This window comes from Marmota flaviventris, chromosome 4, assembly GCF_047511675.1.
Source record: "Marmota flaviventris isolate mMarFla1 chromosome 4, mMarFla1.hap1, whole genome shotgun sequence".
Classification (NCBI taxonomy): domain Eukaryota; kingdom Metazoa; phylum Chordata; class Mammalia; order Rodentia; family Sciuridae; genus Marmota; species Marmota flaviventris.
The window spans coordinates 32,723,248-32,737,731 of NC_092501.1; the positions used below are offsets into that span (position 1 = coordinate 32,723,248).

Sequence of the window (14,484 nt, forward strand, 5' to 3'; positions counted from 1 at the left end):
ATATTAGTACATGCATATCACACTCATCAATTATTTCCCATACTCTTCCTGTGATCCTCTCCTTTATCCTAATGGTCTTCCCTCTACTTATGGTTCTCTCTCTCTCTCACACACACACACACACACACAATTTCCCCCTTCAATTCCCACATGAGAGAAAACATGTATGGTACTTCTCTGAATGGCTTATTTAACATGATTATAATCTCACCCATTATCCTGCAAATCACATAACTTCATTTTTCTTTATGATTGAATAATAACCCATAGTATGTGCTGCATTTCTTTTATCCATTCATCTGTTAATGGACATTTAGGCTGATTCCACAATTTGGCTATTATGAATTGTGCTGTGATAAACATGGGTATGCACTTACATCTAAAATACACAAAATTATTTTGCATAAATATCAAGGAATGGTACTGTTTCATTATATGGTAGTCCTGTTTTTAGTCTTTTGTGAAACCTCCATATTTATTGCTATAATAACTCTACTACCCATCCACAGTACGAAAGGGTTCCCTTTTTCCTGTTACCTCACCAGTATTTATTATTTATATCCTGGATAACCGCTATTGTGACTGGATTGAGACGGATTCTTGCAGTTTTGATTGGTATTTCCCTTACATTTAAAGATGGTGATTTTTTTTATATAACTGATGGTGATTTTTACTACCTCTTTTGAGGAAGTGTCTGCTGGGTTCATTTGCCCATTTATTGAATGCGTTTTATGTTGTTAAGTTTTTTACATAATCTGGAAATGAATCTTTTCTTGGAAGATTAGCTGGCAAAGATTTACTCCCTTTTCCTTTTTTTTGAGAGAATTTTTAATATTTATTTTTTAGTTATCGGCATCTTTGTTTGTATGTGGTGCTTAGGATTGAACCCGGGCCGCACGCATACCAGGAGAGCGCGCTACCGCTTCAGCCACATCCCCAGCCCTTACTCCCATTTCTTCACTCTCAAGTGTTTCCTTTGCACTACAGATAGCTTTCCTATTCTTAATATTTCACCATATATTTGGCTTAGAGTTTTTTCCTTATGTTTTATATCCTCTGAGCACATTCACTATGGATTATCTTCTTTAATTCTTGGAAATGTAATTTCATTCTTCAAAATATTTTGTGATCTTTGCTTTTCCTTTACTTCTGGGACCATTAAACGGATGTTGGTACTTTTAATTCATCCTTCATATTTTACAAAAAAAAAAAAAAAAAAATCCTATCTTTTGCCTGCTGACCTCTGAAGTTATTCTGACTAATCTCACCAATCAAAAGACTTGAGTCCTAGATTATACTATAGAAACAAGATGCAACAAAATATTTGCTACAATGACAGATACACATAAAAATTTTAAAAAGATTATACATTAAAGAATGGAATGCTATATGCTAGGCAAATATGAAGTGAAATAAAAGTAATATAACAATATTGATAACTGACAAAAGAATACAAAAGAAAAGTTTTCTGGAGGCCATAAAGGAATATATATGAGCCCCAAATTATATAAAGCCCAAACTTACAAACTAAAAAGAAATTAGTAAATATAAAACTGTAAAAGTGGAGATTTTAATATATGTATATACTTCTCAAAAATAAATGAAGCAGTCAAAAATTAAATATAGAGACATTTATTAAAGGGGAAAACATACCAATTTGTAGAGAAATTTACACTCAATACTAAGAAACTATACATTCAAGTGCAAATGCAGACATTCACAAAATTGACCACTTATCAGGCCATAAAGAAAACAGCAAATAGTCTTAAAAAAAAAAAAAAAACCAACATTATGCCAATCATGTTCTCTGAGCATAATGCAATGCAAAAAGAAAGTAAATAAGAGGCAACTGTAAAATTCATACACCTGCCAACTAAATATCTAAGAAATAAATCCTTGGTTTAAGAAGAAACCATGAAAAGAAGTTATATAATCACTTAGTAGTAATGAAAATACTGCCAGTCAAAATTTACAGGATATGCCTAAAAGTAATTAAAGAGAATTATGTTATCTTTAAATACTTTATCAGAAAATAATAAACGCTGAAAACAAATAAGCATTTACGATAAGTGTTGCTTATCTTAATAGAACACAAGGAAATAACAAAGTTAAGGTGAAAGCAGGAATCAAATATGGTATAGAGGAAAGACTTAACAGAACTAGAGGCCAATTCTTAGAAAGTTTAATGACAGGAAGAAATACATGAAGACTAACCAAAAGAAAAACAGAAGATGAAAAACAATTGGAGGAAATGAAAAATATAAATAAGATGCCACTTTACAAAACTCAGAATGGCAAAAATTATAGTACTGACAAGGATGTGAGGAAACAAGTAATGCTGGTGGGAGTATAAATTCATATAGCCACTATGAAAAGCCCCATAGCAAAATTTAGTAAAATTAGACTAGAGAAATTCTTCTATGCACTAAAAGGGAATAAAAAAGATATGGTAGCTTTGATCTCATGTACTCCAGAGGCATTGATGAGCTGCTCTATACTGACCTAGAGAGATTAACTTCCTTTCCCTGCCTATGCTTAAGTCAATTTAAAACCTATTGTATTGTATATCTGATATTATTGTAATTCTGTTTCCCCATTTTGTAGACAAGGGAACTACAGCTCAAAGATTGACTGATTTCCCAAAGGTCACACGTTAACAGAATGTCTTTGATGCGAGAACCAATTCTAAAGCTCACTCTTTTAATCACTTTCTACTTTTAAGGGTGGGTGAGTGGTTAGTATACAGGTCTCCTGCAAGCTAGGTGTATTATTTTGGCACCAGGGATCAAACCCAAGTGTGCTTAACTACTGAATCATATCCCCAGTCTTTTTAATCTTACTTTTAGATGAGGTCCCACTAGGTTATTTACAGCCTTGCTAAATTGCTGAGGCTGGCTTCAAAACTGGAACCCTCCCTCAGCCTTCCTAGCCTCTGGGCTTACAGACATGCACCACCATACCTGGCCAGCTAAGCAGGCAACACTCTGCCACTGAGCTATTTCCATAAGAAATCACAAAATTGCTTCTTGGGATTTATACTTCTGATTTGTAAGATCTTGTGTCTACAAACATGAAAGATCAGTTAAAGACAGATGTGAGATCTACAAAAAACAGTAAATTGTGTTGTCATGTGCAATTAAATTTCTTTTTTCCCCCTTTTTAAATGACCCCAAAACACAGGTTTGACTCTTCTACTAAAGCCTTCATTGATATTTAAACACTTCCTTCTTAGGTCAGACACTTGCTTAAATAAAGCAGGGTCTCATCACTCCACTGAAGCAATGCAGAAAAAATTGAGTGCATTTGCACATCCTCTTATTTGACATGGAAAAAACAAAACAAAAAAAAAAACTGAAATGAAGCTCATTATCAGCTTCATTATAAATATAAGGAAAATGACTTAGACTGGTAACACTGAATAGAGCAATAACTGAAACTCAGGTTTCTGAATACCAAATCTGATTATTTCCCTACTACTTGTCATAAAAGGTGATTGAGTCTTTCCTCCCTCAAAAGTTCCAGGTGAATGTCAAAATCTAACTCATCCTACTACAATTACTCTGCTCAGTTGATATGTTCAAGCCAAACCTTTTTGGGGTCCTACAAGCCAAGAAGATGCTTCACAATTGCAGTATTTACAAAAGAAATGGTGACTAGGGCAAGAGGATCCTTTTCCTTTCAGAAAAATAACTCACATCTTTGCTCAAGGAATGAAGAACATCTGGCGTTTGGACAGTAATACTAAAATGTTTTTATGGTTTGAAATGTTGCTTTTCTGCTTGAGTACTATTTCTTTGGTAGTTTACTTATCAAATTATTCTTAATAACATACATAGAAGTAGTGATACTTTTAATCTGTTGAACATTGAATGGCAGACATTGCATTAACTTGTATCATTTACCCCTGTCCTGAATTCAGGCAAACTTTATTATCAAATTTAATGTCTTTTTGTTAATGATCTCACTTCAACCCCACATTCTCATTTTACAGAATTGCCAAAGTCAGGACTTAACCACTATTCTGTATTATGAAATGTTTACAAAAATAATTATAAAGCACCTTTGACAGCCAGAAAAGCACTTCGAACTATTCGGAAAAGGACGCATGCTGCAAGCAAGGTGGTCACAGGTACCTTTGTGTAAAGGAAATGGTTCAAAAGCTAGTTCTTGACAACAGCAGCCCTAATTCTAAAAGCATAGGCTAACTCTTCACTGACATCAGCTACCTGCTTGAAATTTATCCAGTTCCCACTGGTCCTCAGCTATAACTCTGCTTTGCCCAAAGTACTGCTATTTAAGAACAGTATATTTTGGGGGTGGGGATGTGGATCAAGTGGAAGCGCTCACCTGGCATGCATGAGGCACAGGGTTCAATCCTCACCACCACATAAAAGTAAAAAATAAAGATATTGTGTCCACCTAAAACATATGGTAGGCTGTTTCTACCACACTTCATAGGGTTGGGCCCATCACTTTACCTCCTAGTGTCCAACAAATCTTGAGGTCTTGTACATCTGAAATTGTCTTTACTACCCTTGCATTTAAATACTATAGTTGGATAGAAAATAATTTGTAATTTCTTTCCTTCAACCCAACTGTAGACTTTAATGTCTAGTTTACTGCTAAAACAAACAAAAACTGTTTCACTTTTTACAACTTTGAAGAGATTCTTTGCCCTTTAGACTTTTGTCTATAACACATCGAGGTTATAAAGTTTTACTTTAAAATTTTCCATTTAGCACTTGACAAACTAATCCAATTGGAGGTTTTTAATCTTTATTATCAGGAAATAGGAGTATTTTTAAAATCCAGTGTATTGATTGACTAATTTATTCCTGCTTTGTCTTCAACATATTCTCTTACATAAAGGTACCAAGACAAAAAACATGCCCAATCTTGTCATTATGAAGGCACACCTGGACTGGCAGGTAAAGTATCATTCATGACAAAGAATAGGAAATTTTATTTTGGTGTGAAATGTGAGCTGGATAGCAACAAACAAACCATGCAAGTATCTGAATGAGGAACAAAAGTAATGGTGAAGTACATTGGATTTACCAGTGATATATTTTATGACCATCTTGGGATTGCAGGCACATGTCCTATTTGTTCAGACCTGAACTATCTCAACTCCCCCAACATTAACTGTCTTGTCCCAAGTAGTATGACATTCTAGTACCACTTCTCTCTTGTACTGTAGTACTAGAGCTAAAGGGAATCAAAGAAAGATGGAGAAACAAGCAGGTCCACAGACATAGGGAAAAGCAAACCCTGCTATCCATGGAAACTCTAGACATATGTAAGAATTTGAGTTTTGAACTGATAGTGCATGCCTGTAATCCCAGTGGCTTAGGAAGCAGAGGCAAGAGGATAGCAGGTTCAAAGACAGCCTCAGCAACTTAGTGAGACTGTTTTGAAATAAAATAAAAAGGGTTGGGGATGGTGCTCAGTGGTAAAGTGCCCACGGGTTAAATTCCTAATACCAATAAAATAAAATAAGTTTGCAGAGGTAGCTGAAAACATCAAGACCAATTCCTATAGCATGATGGGGATGAAAATCCAAACAAAATGGGGTGACAGGAGTGGTAGAGACAAACGAAAAACAATGATATAGACAAATTTTTAAAGTGATTTTGCTATAAAAGGAAAGAAAAAAGGCTTTTCAGTTGGCTCTGGCTATGACAACATATTGACAGTTAAAAGACAAAAATACAAAGAACAACAGATGTAGTGATAACTTCTTGAAAAGTTCTTTTCTGGTGAGAGGGAAGAAATATCAGAGATATGACAGAGATGAAGCTATAAAATAGTCATTTAGAACAGGTTGTCAAAATTTAGTACAATAAATAAGTAATTCACTGAAGTCATAGATGATGAATTTCAAGCAAGACTAGATAGCCTGCTTCTCTGACTGGCAAATATTTCCATTTATTAATAAAAGAAAACTCTTGCTCAAACGTTCTTTTAAGACAGCTTTTTCTCCTGAGCCTAAGTTCCAGGATCTTGAAAGCATTCTTATCTGATCTGCTTGTGAATATATATATAACAAAAGTAATTTTCCCTGAAACCTTAACAACCAGTATAGAAAAACCTGTGGGTCAAGGAGCACCTCCTCTCTCCCAGCATATATTCAAAATTTCTCTTCTTCATGTTGTGATTATCCTTTCATGCAAGGCCTAAATTCTTCCCTTTTTGGCCTTTATTCTCCTCTTATGGATTTTGGGTTAGATTCCAGAATCTTGCTTCCGTCTCTCTAGTTCAATTTACCCTCCCTCCTATAAGTTCTCAGCATTTTTCTTGTTCTATATAATATACTATTTCCAATTTCTTGTCTTATGACAAGACCCTACTACAGTTTCTTCCACAACATTTTCTGGGTTAACTCAATTTTGAGTTAAAACCTTTATATCATATATTCTTGTAGTACTAGTGAATAAAACTGAATAAGCACAAAAATGTTGAATCCCAATACACGTTGTCTTTTGTTATTATTTCACCTGGACTATTACTTTCCTGACAAAATAATTTAATGAGATCATCTTATAACGAACATTTATTGACAAACTATCTTATAGATTCTAAAATCAAACAATGTGTTACTTCAAGAATAGAAAGCATAATCCAAATCTCACCCCCACCAAAGCCTACTCCATAACTGAAGTACCCAAAACCTATGAACCATATTGCTAAAAGAAAGGGGGGAAAGAGATGTTTACTAAACTTCCACAGGAAGACTGTATAAATCTGGAAATGGTTAAGTACAATCAGACCATGCTCACGAGTACTACCCAGTCTCAAATATTAACTGAAAATTTAAACTTAATATCCTTTTCCTTCTTAGAAAGGCTCAGAAAATTATAATCTATTAAGTATGCAATGGTGCTAGTTACATTATGTAAAATGATATAATAAAAACAGAATAGTAGACAATTTGAATTTCCAAACCAATAAGTAAATTACTAACTGTAAACAAGAACTTTTAAAAGTCATTCTTTAGCTTCAATTTAAAACAAACATTCAGGACTGGAATCTTCAGAATTTTCTAGTATCTTGAATATCCCTGTCTTCTCTTTAATCGGTCCTGAGGCCTTCATTTGATCTAAAAGAAAAATATTGGAACAAATACTTTTTTTGGGGGGAGGGGGGAAAGGATAGGAACCTGAAAAAAAATCATAAATTTCCAATACAATTTTGTAAGAAGTGCATCATATGTCCAAATTATAAAAACCCATGTGTGGGACACTCTCTTTTTTGACAATTAAGTGTTAAAGTAACAAAAAGAAAAAGGTATATTCTACAACAACTAAAATTAGCCTATAGGGAACAAGCATTATGAAGTCTCAATTTACTGGTTAAAATCTCTTCTGCTAAATTTAAGACATGTCCGTAGGGTAATAAACAGAACACCAATTTTAATTATGCTTTCAGAGATGTTTTAAAAAGAAGCCCAATCATGGTTAAGAGAAGCAAGATATCATGAAAAACTTACCTTTATAAACATTCCAAATCACTGCAAATATGTAGTATCTATTTAGGTTGTTTTATGTCTTTAATATTAATGTATTAAAATCTTTTTTCATTATAATAACTGAGCTTTGCATCTTAATTCCTTTCCAATCCTAAACTCATACCTTTTCCTAACTTTTTAAAGTTCTTTTAATATTGGGGATGTAGTTTAGTGGCAGAACATTTGCTCAGCATCTACAAGCTGCTGGGTCCAGTACCCCATACTACAAATAAATAAATATTTTTAAAAATTAAGTTTTGAGGGGGTGGGGTTGTGGCTCAGTGGAAGAGCGCTTGCCTCGCACACGTGAGGCACTAGGTTCAACCCTCAGCCTCACATAAGAATAAACAAACAAAATAAAGATATTGTGCCTATGTATAACTAAAAAATATTTCAAAACAAAAAACTTAAGTTTTAAGCCAGGCACAGTGGCATACACCTATAATCCCAGTGGCTCAGGAAGCTGGAGGTAGGAGTATTGCAAGTCTAAAATCATCCTTAGCAAAAGTGAGGTGCTAAGCAACTCGGTGAGACCCTTTCTCTAAAGTTCAATCCCTGGTGCCCATCCCACCACCCAAAAATCAGGTTTTGAATATATACTTAGATTGGTAACTTATCAAAAAATGTCCTAAATACCAGGCATGGTGGCACACACCTGCAACTGTAACCCTAGAAACTTGGAAGTCTGAAGCAGGAGTATCAGAAATCCAAGCCAGCTTAGTAAGACTGTCTCAAAATAAAAAGGACTGGTGATATAGCTAAAGGGTAGAGTGTGTTCAACTGTGAGGTAAGGAGGATCCGGGTTTAGTTTTCCCTGTTTAATAATTATGCTGCATCATGTATTAACCAAAAGGAATTTTCCCTTTCTGGTTTGAAATGCCTTTTCTTTCACTCTTTTTCCAAAGTTTGGTTGTTTTTCTAGGTTCACTATACTATACCACTTAATATATCTCACCATGTGCTAATTCATCTGTCTTAATTGATTATAATTTTAATAAGACAATACCTTGCGTAGAGTATCTCGTGTTTTCAAATTACCTTGGTTTTTGACCCTTTATTCTTATACATATATAAATGTTAATTAAAACTCATTATTCTTAAAAAGTGAAAGGATTTTGATTTGAATACTCCTATCCATTAAATCTATACACTTATTCAGTCTTTATGTTAATAACCTTCAACAATTCATAATTTTGTCCATGGAGGTCAAATCTTTTAAGATTTTTGTATTTTTTAAATAATTTTTTATATCTTTATTTATTTATTTATTTTTATGTGGTGCTGAGGATTGAATCTAGTGCCTCACACTTGTGAGGCAAGCACTCTACCATTGAGCTACAGTCCCAGGCCAAGACTTTTGTATTTAATTATAGGCTTTTTAACCAAATTTGTAGCCATTGCAAACACTTTATTTACTAAATAATTGTTGATGATACACAATTAATTATAAAGCAACCTTCTACTTAAAAGCTTCCAGATTCCCTTGTACTTTCTACGAAGGCAATCAGACCATCTGTAAATACAAGCAATCTGGATTCCAATTTATTATTCCTTTAGACTATCAATATTTTGTGGTATTAGTTCTTAAGATCTCCTTCTACACTGTAAAAGTGAGAGCTTTTTATTCCTGATTTCTGTAGTAATCTAGATCAATGTTCTTTACCAGTTTAAGAACATCATAATTGAAAGGAAAAAACTTGGTAAATCTAGACTTCAACAAAAATATAAACTTTTACTGTTCAAAAGACACTAATAAGCTACAAACAGGGAGAAAATATTTACAAAATAGATCTACTGAAGAACTTAGATCTGTAGTACATATTTTTTTTTTAAATATTTATTTTTTAATTCTCGGCAGACTCATCTTTGTTTGTATGTGGTGCTGAGGCTCGAACCCGGGCCGCATGCATGCCAGGCGAGAGCGTGCTACCGCTTGAGCCACATCCCCAGCCCCCTGTAGTACATTTTTAAATTCTTTCAATTCAATGAGTCACAGAAAACCCAGTGGTATGCTAATAAACGTTCACAATTTCCAAACACTCTAGTTTGAAGTTTTTGCATATTTGTATGGCATATATATCTACCAATTTCGAAGTGTCAGCACAATATCACTGAGTACAATTGGAAAAGGTGAACACCATGATAGGTATTTTATTTGAAATACAATAAAATACATAAAATGTATGATATTGCCACCATTCAAAAAATAAATAGCAAGAGTGTGGACTTTAAATATCACCTTTGTTTTCAAAATAATTTATGGTCATCATTGTAGGTAGCAACTTATTCTAAGTGATGAATAAAAAAGCAATTTATCCTATCTTTCCTATACCTCAGTATAGGAAAGGTAGACAAATCCCAGCTAAATTAAAATGATAAAACAAGAAAATCATTATTTTGTAAAACCCCAAGGAAATAATGGTTCTAAGCAACCAACATGTTAAAAACCATGAAGTTCCAGGCTTGGGTTGTGGTTCAGTGGTACAGGACTTGCCTACATGTATGAGGCACTGGGTTCAATTCTCAGCACCACTTATAAATAAATGAATAAAATAAAGGTCCATCAGGAGATGGGGTTGTGGCTCAGTGGTACAGCGCACGTCTAGCACATGCGAGGTCCTGGGTTAGATCCTATGCACAACATAAATATAAAAAATAAAGGTATTGTGTCCAACTACAACTAAAAAATATTTTTAAAATAAAATAAAGGTCCATCAACATCTAAAACAAAACAAACAAAAAAATTTTTTTAAACCATGAAGTTCAATAAAAGTTGACAAGAAAGTCTGAAGTATTCAGATCTGTCTGAATGATCAATCTTAGCTCTCTACAAACCAGAAACCCAGACATGCCCCTGATATAAAATAATAGCAAAGACATGAAACTTAAATATAATTAAGTATTAAGAACTATTTGTCAGTTTATCGAAAATATGCATATTGAGGAACAAGCTGAAGCACATAAAAAAGGGAAGGAAAATCAGACATTTTAGGAATCCCAGGCCATTCTATAGAGCAAATAACTCAAGTTCTCCAATAAATCAATGGCAAAGAAAAACAAAATAAGGGGATACTATAAAAGAAGAGACATAATTAGAAATGCAATTCAAAATGTTATTAAAAAAAAAAGGCGACAAATGAGGAACTGTGAATGGATTTGGGGGTGGGAGGAGATGAAATTAAAATACTATTGCTAGGGCTGGAGTTGTGGATCAGTGGTAGAGTGCTTGCCTCGCACGGGCAAGGCCCTGGGTTCCATACTTAGCACCACATAAAAATAAATAAAATAAAAGATATTGTGTACAACTACAACTAAAAAATAAATATTAAAAAAAAAAGTACTAGTGCTATTCTCTTAGATGTGTTAAATAATGGCTCTATTTAAAAACATGTTCTCAGAGGAAGAGTCACAATAAACTACTTGTGGACAAAATATCATCATGTTTGACATATGATTTTAAGTCTCTCTCCAAGAAAAGAGAAATGTCAATGAAACAAGATTGACTAAATGTTGTGAACTACTATAGCTGAATGCATTAATTGTTCAAGGGATTCATGACGCTATTCTATTTATGTCTATCTTTTAAAGTTTCCATAAAGACTAAAAGCATGAGAGATACTTACCAATGAGATCACTTCGATCTAACAACAACTCAAGATCTTTATCACTAATGACCTTTTCTCTTGATCCTTTGACTTCCCTATAAAAACAAAATATTCCAGTATGTTTAAATAAATCAAAACTATGAGTAGTTTTTCTAAAATTAAAAGGCTTACCTTTCATAATCTCTAGATTTTAATAACTCCTTTAATTCCTTAGGATCTAAGAAATTCTTAGATTGATTTAATCCAGACTGACCACCTTTGAAATGATCTAGAAAAATAATTTAACAAATGCAACATATTAAAATTCGCTTTAAAATCCAATAAATTACAAACTATTCAGAATGGCTGCCATTTTATTTATTTACTTTTTGTATTAGAGATTGAACCCAGAGGCACTTAACCACTGAGCTACCTTCCCAACCCTTTTTGAGACAGGGTTTCACTAAATTGCTTAGGGCCTCACTAAATTGCGGAGGCTGGCTTTGAACTTGCAATCCTCCTGCCTTAGCCTCCTGAGCCACTGGGATTACATTTTTAAAAGGACAAAAAACAACAAAACAAAACAAAACAAAAAAACCCTCTAATGTTGGTGAAAAGAAAAGCAACTGAAATTCTCAGATGTTGCTGGTCGAAGCATAATATTATATGTTCACTTAGGAATTTAGCAGTTCCCAATAGACACACACTTACCCTCCTCTCAAAAACAAGAACTAATAAATGTATCATGTCCACAAAAACTCATGCTTATTCAAATAGCTGGAATGTCCAGGAACACAAGAATAGATAAGCTGGAATGGTGGTGCACACATGTAATCCCAGCAGCTTAACAGGGAGCACCAGCATCTAGGGAGCAGGAGATAGGAAGATTGAAAGTTCAAGGCCAGCCTCAGCAATTTAGTGAGACTCTAAGCAACTTAGGGAGACTGTGTCAAAATAAAAAATAAAAAGGGTTATTGATGTAGCTCAGTGATTAAAGTGCCCCAGGGTTCAATCCTTGGTACCAAAAAAGAATGGATAAATAAACTATTCAGCAAGTAAAATCTTCCTAATACAAACAAAACAGATGAATATTAAAATGTTAATCAAAATTCACAGGAGAAAAACAGAATACACACATAAAAATAAACAGTTAAAGAAAAAATTAATCTATATATGAATCAGAATAGTAGTTGCTCAGTGGAATAAGCTCAGACATGCAAGGTGAATGACAGAGGAGGGTACCTGAGAAAACTTTATTGGATGACAAAAATGTTCTAAATGTGAATGAGTTATATAAGTGTATACATTTGTCATAATTAAGCTGTATACTTAAGATCTGTGTATATTATACCTCCATAAAAAAGTGTCAAAGTTTTTTGTGTAAAATTAACCTTTTAAAATTCTGAAAGCAGGCAGGACCCAATGGTGAACACCTGGTTGGGAGGCTGAGGCGAGAAGATGGCCAGCCTCAGCAAAAGAGAGGCACTAAGCAACTCAGTGAAACCCTGTTCTAAATAAAACACAAAATAGGGCTGGGGATGTGGCTCAGTGGTTGAGTGCCTCAGTTCAAACCCGAGTGACTTTAAAAAAAAAAAAAAAAAAAATCTTAAAACAAATTTTGTGATCATTAACACTATTGATAAAATTTATCTAAATTTAAACGATATTCAATACTTAAATGGATTTTTTATATTACTCTCTCAATATACAAATACTATTCTAGTATTTAATATATTAAACTTGCAAGAAAAATTTCTGACAAGCAATTATCTTAATCAGAAACATGCAATAAAAATATCACACCAAATTCCTCATTAGAGTTTAAGATATTGCACCTTAAAATTATCCTAGACCCTTCTCTTCCCATCTGTGCCACATCTAAACAATTGCTAAGGTTCTTTATGTCTATCACTGCCAACTTAATGTAGGCTGTTAGCAACTCCACATCTCCCACTCTTGCTTTAAACCACGTCTTATCAAGTTGCACCAATTTCTTTTATTATAAAGAAAATAACAATGAGGGCTGGGGTTGTGGCTCACTGGTAGAGCACTTGCCTACCAAGTATGAGGCACTGGCCTCAATCCTCAGCACCACATAAAAATAAATAAGTAGGGGCTGGGTTTGTAGCTCAGTGGTAGAGTGCTTGCCTAGCACATGTGAGGCCCTGGGTTCCATCCTCAGCACCACATAAAAATAAAAAATAAATAAAATAAAGGTATAAGAAAACAAATTTTAAAATAAATAAATAAGAATAAAATAAACGTATTGTGTCCATCTACAACAAAAGTTCATGACAGAAACACACACAGAGAAAACTGAACCAAAAAAAAAAAAAAATACTACAGTATCATTTACTTTTGTGAATGATCAACTTTTCCAGTTTTCTTTTAGCAGCTGCTCTTTCCACAATTTTCTGGTCAATAGTATTTGCTGTAACAAGGCGATATACAACAACTGGCTTTGTCTGACCAATTCTATGACATCGATCCTGGGCCTGAAGATCAGACTGGGGGTTCTTCAAATTAAAAGGAAAAAGAGAACAACATTGAACAGTACTAGAATAAAATTAACTCAGTTAATGCATAAACTCATCATTCATGATCCAATGAGCAACTTTTATTAAACTTTTTGTGTTGCCTTAGCTCAATTTAGACTTATACAGTAACTTCTATAATGACAAACCATGAAAATGTTTAAAGACTCAAAAGAAAGCATTACAAGTTAATATATGCAGAAAAAATGATCAATAACTCTTGACCTTAAAACAGACACTTCTCAAAGGAGATAAATGAAATTATTATAATATAGATAAGGATGATTAAAAATTCAGATTAGAAATATCAACAGCATATTGCTATACCTTCAACTTACCCAATCACTATCATAAATGATAACTGTATCTGCTGCAGTCAAATTAATGCCCAGGCCACCAGCTCGTGTACTCACTAAGAAGATAAACACATCTGGATCTGTGTTGAAACTGTGCATCTAAAAGCAAAAAAGATGTAAACACAACAACTTCAACCATTAAGACTTCGGATGGGATGAGCTGGGGATGTAGCTAAGTCTTAGTAGAATGCTTGCCTAGCATGTGTCAATTTGAGTTCAATCCCTCATGAGGGAAGGAAGGAGAAAAGCAAAGAAAGAGCCATAATTTAGGCAGGAATGGTGTTGTATTCCTGTAATCCCAAGAACTTGGGAGGCTAAACTAAGAGGATCACAAGTTTGAGACCAGCCTCAGTAACTTAGGGAGACCCTGTATCAAAATAAAAAACAAATTTAAAAATGGGAAAGCTGGGATGTGACTCAGCGGTTAAACACCTGTGCATTCATACCTGGTACCCCCGCCACCAAAAAAAAAAAAAAGAAGGAAGAGAAAAAAAAGGACCAGG

At 34.0% G+C, this 14,484-nt stretch overlaps 1 protein-coding gene across 2 annotated transcripts in view; it reads right to left on the bottom strand.

The window, feature by feature from the left end:
* The window catches only part of Hells (helicase, lymphoid specific), a 49,296-nt gene that overhangs the window by 4,196 nt on the left and 30,616 nt on the right, over positions 1–14,484 (bottom strand). The window contains exons 18-22 of one of the 2 annotated variants that reach the window (XM_027939904.2): positions 13,964–14,080; positions 13,448–13,607; positions 11,284–11,380; positions 11,131–11,207; positions 1,617–7,099 (exon numbers count right to left, since the gene is read on the bottom strand). In XM_027939904.2, coding sequence (XP_027795705.1) covers positions 7,005–7,099; positions 11,131–11,207; positions 11,284–11,380; positions 13,448–13,607; positions 13,964–14,080 — 546 coding nt within the window. In that variant the 3' untranslated portion in view covers positions 1,617–7,004. Of the gene's footprint in view, positions 1–1,616; positions 7,100–11,130; positions 11,208–11,283; positions 11,381–13,447; positions 13,608–13,963; positions 14,081–14,484 lie in introns of those variants that run through there. The other variant, XM_071611078.1, reaches the window with a different exon arrangement.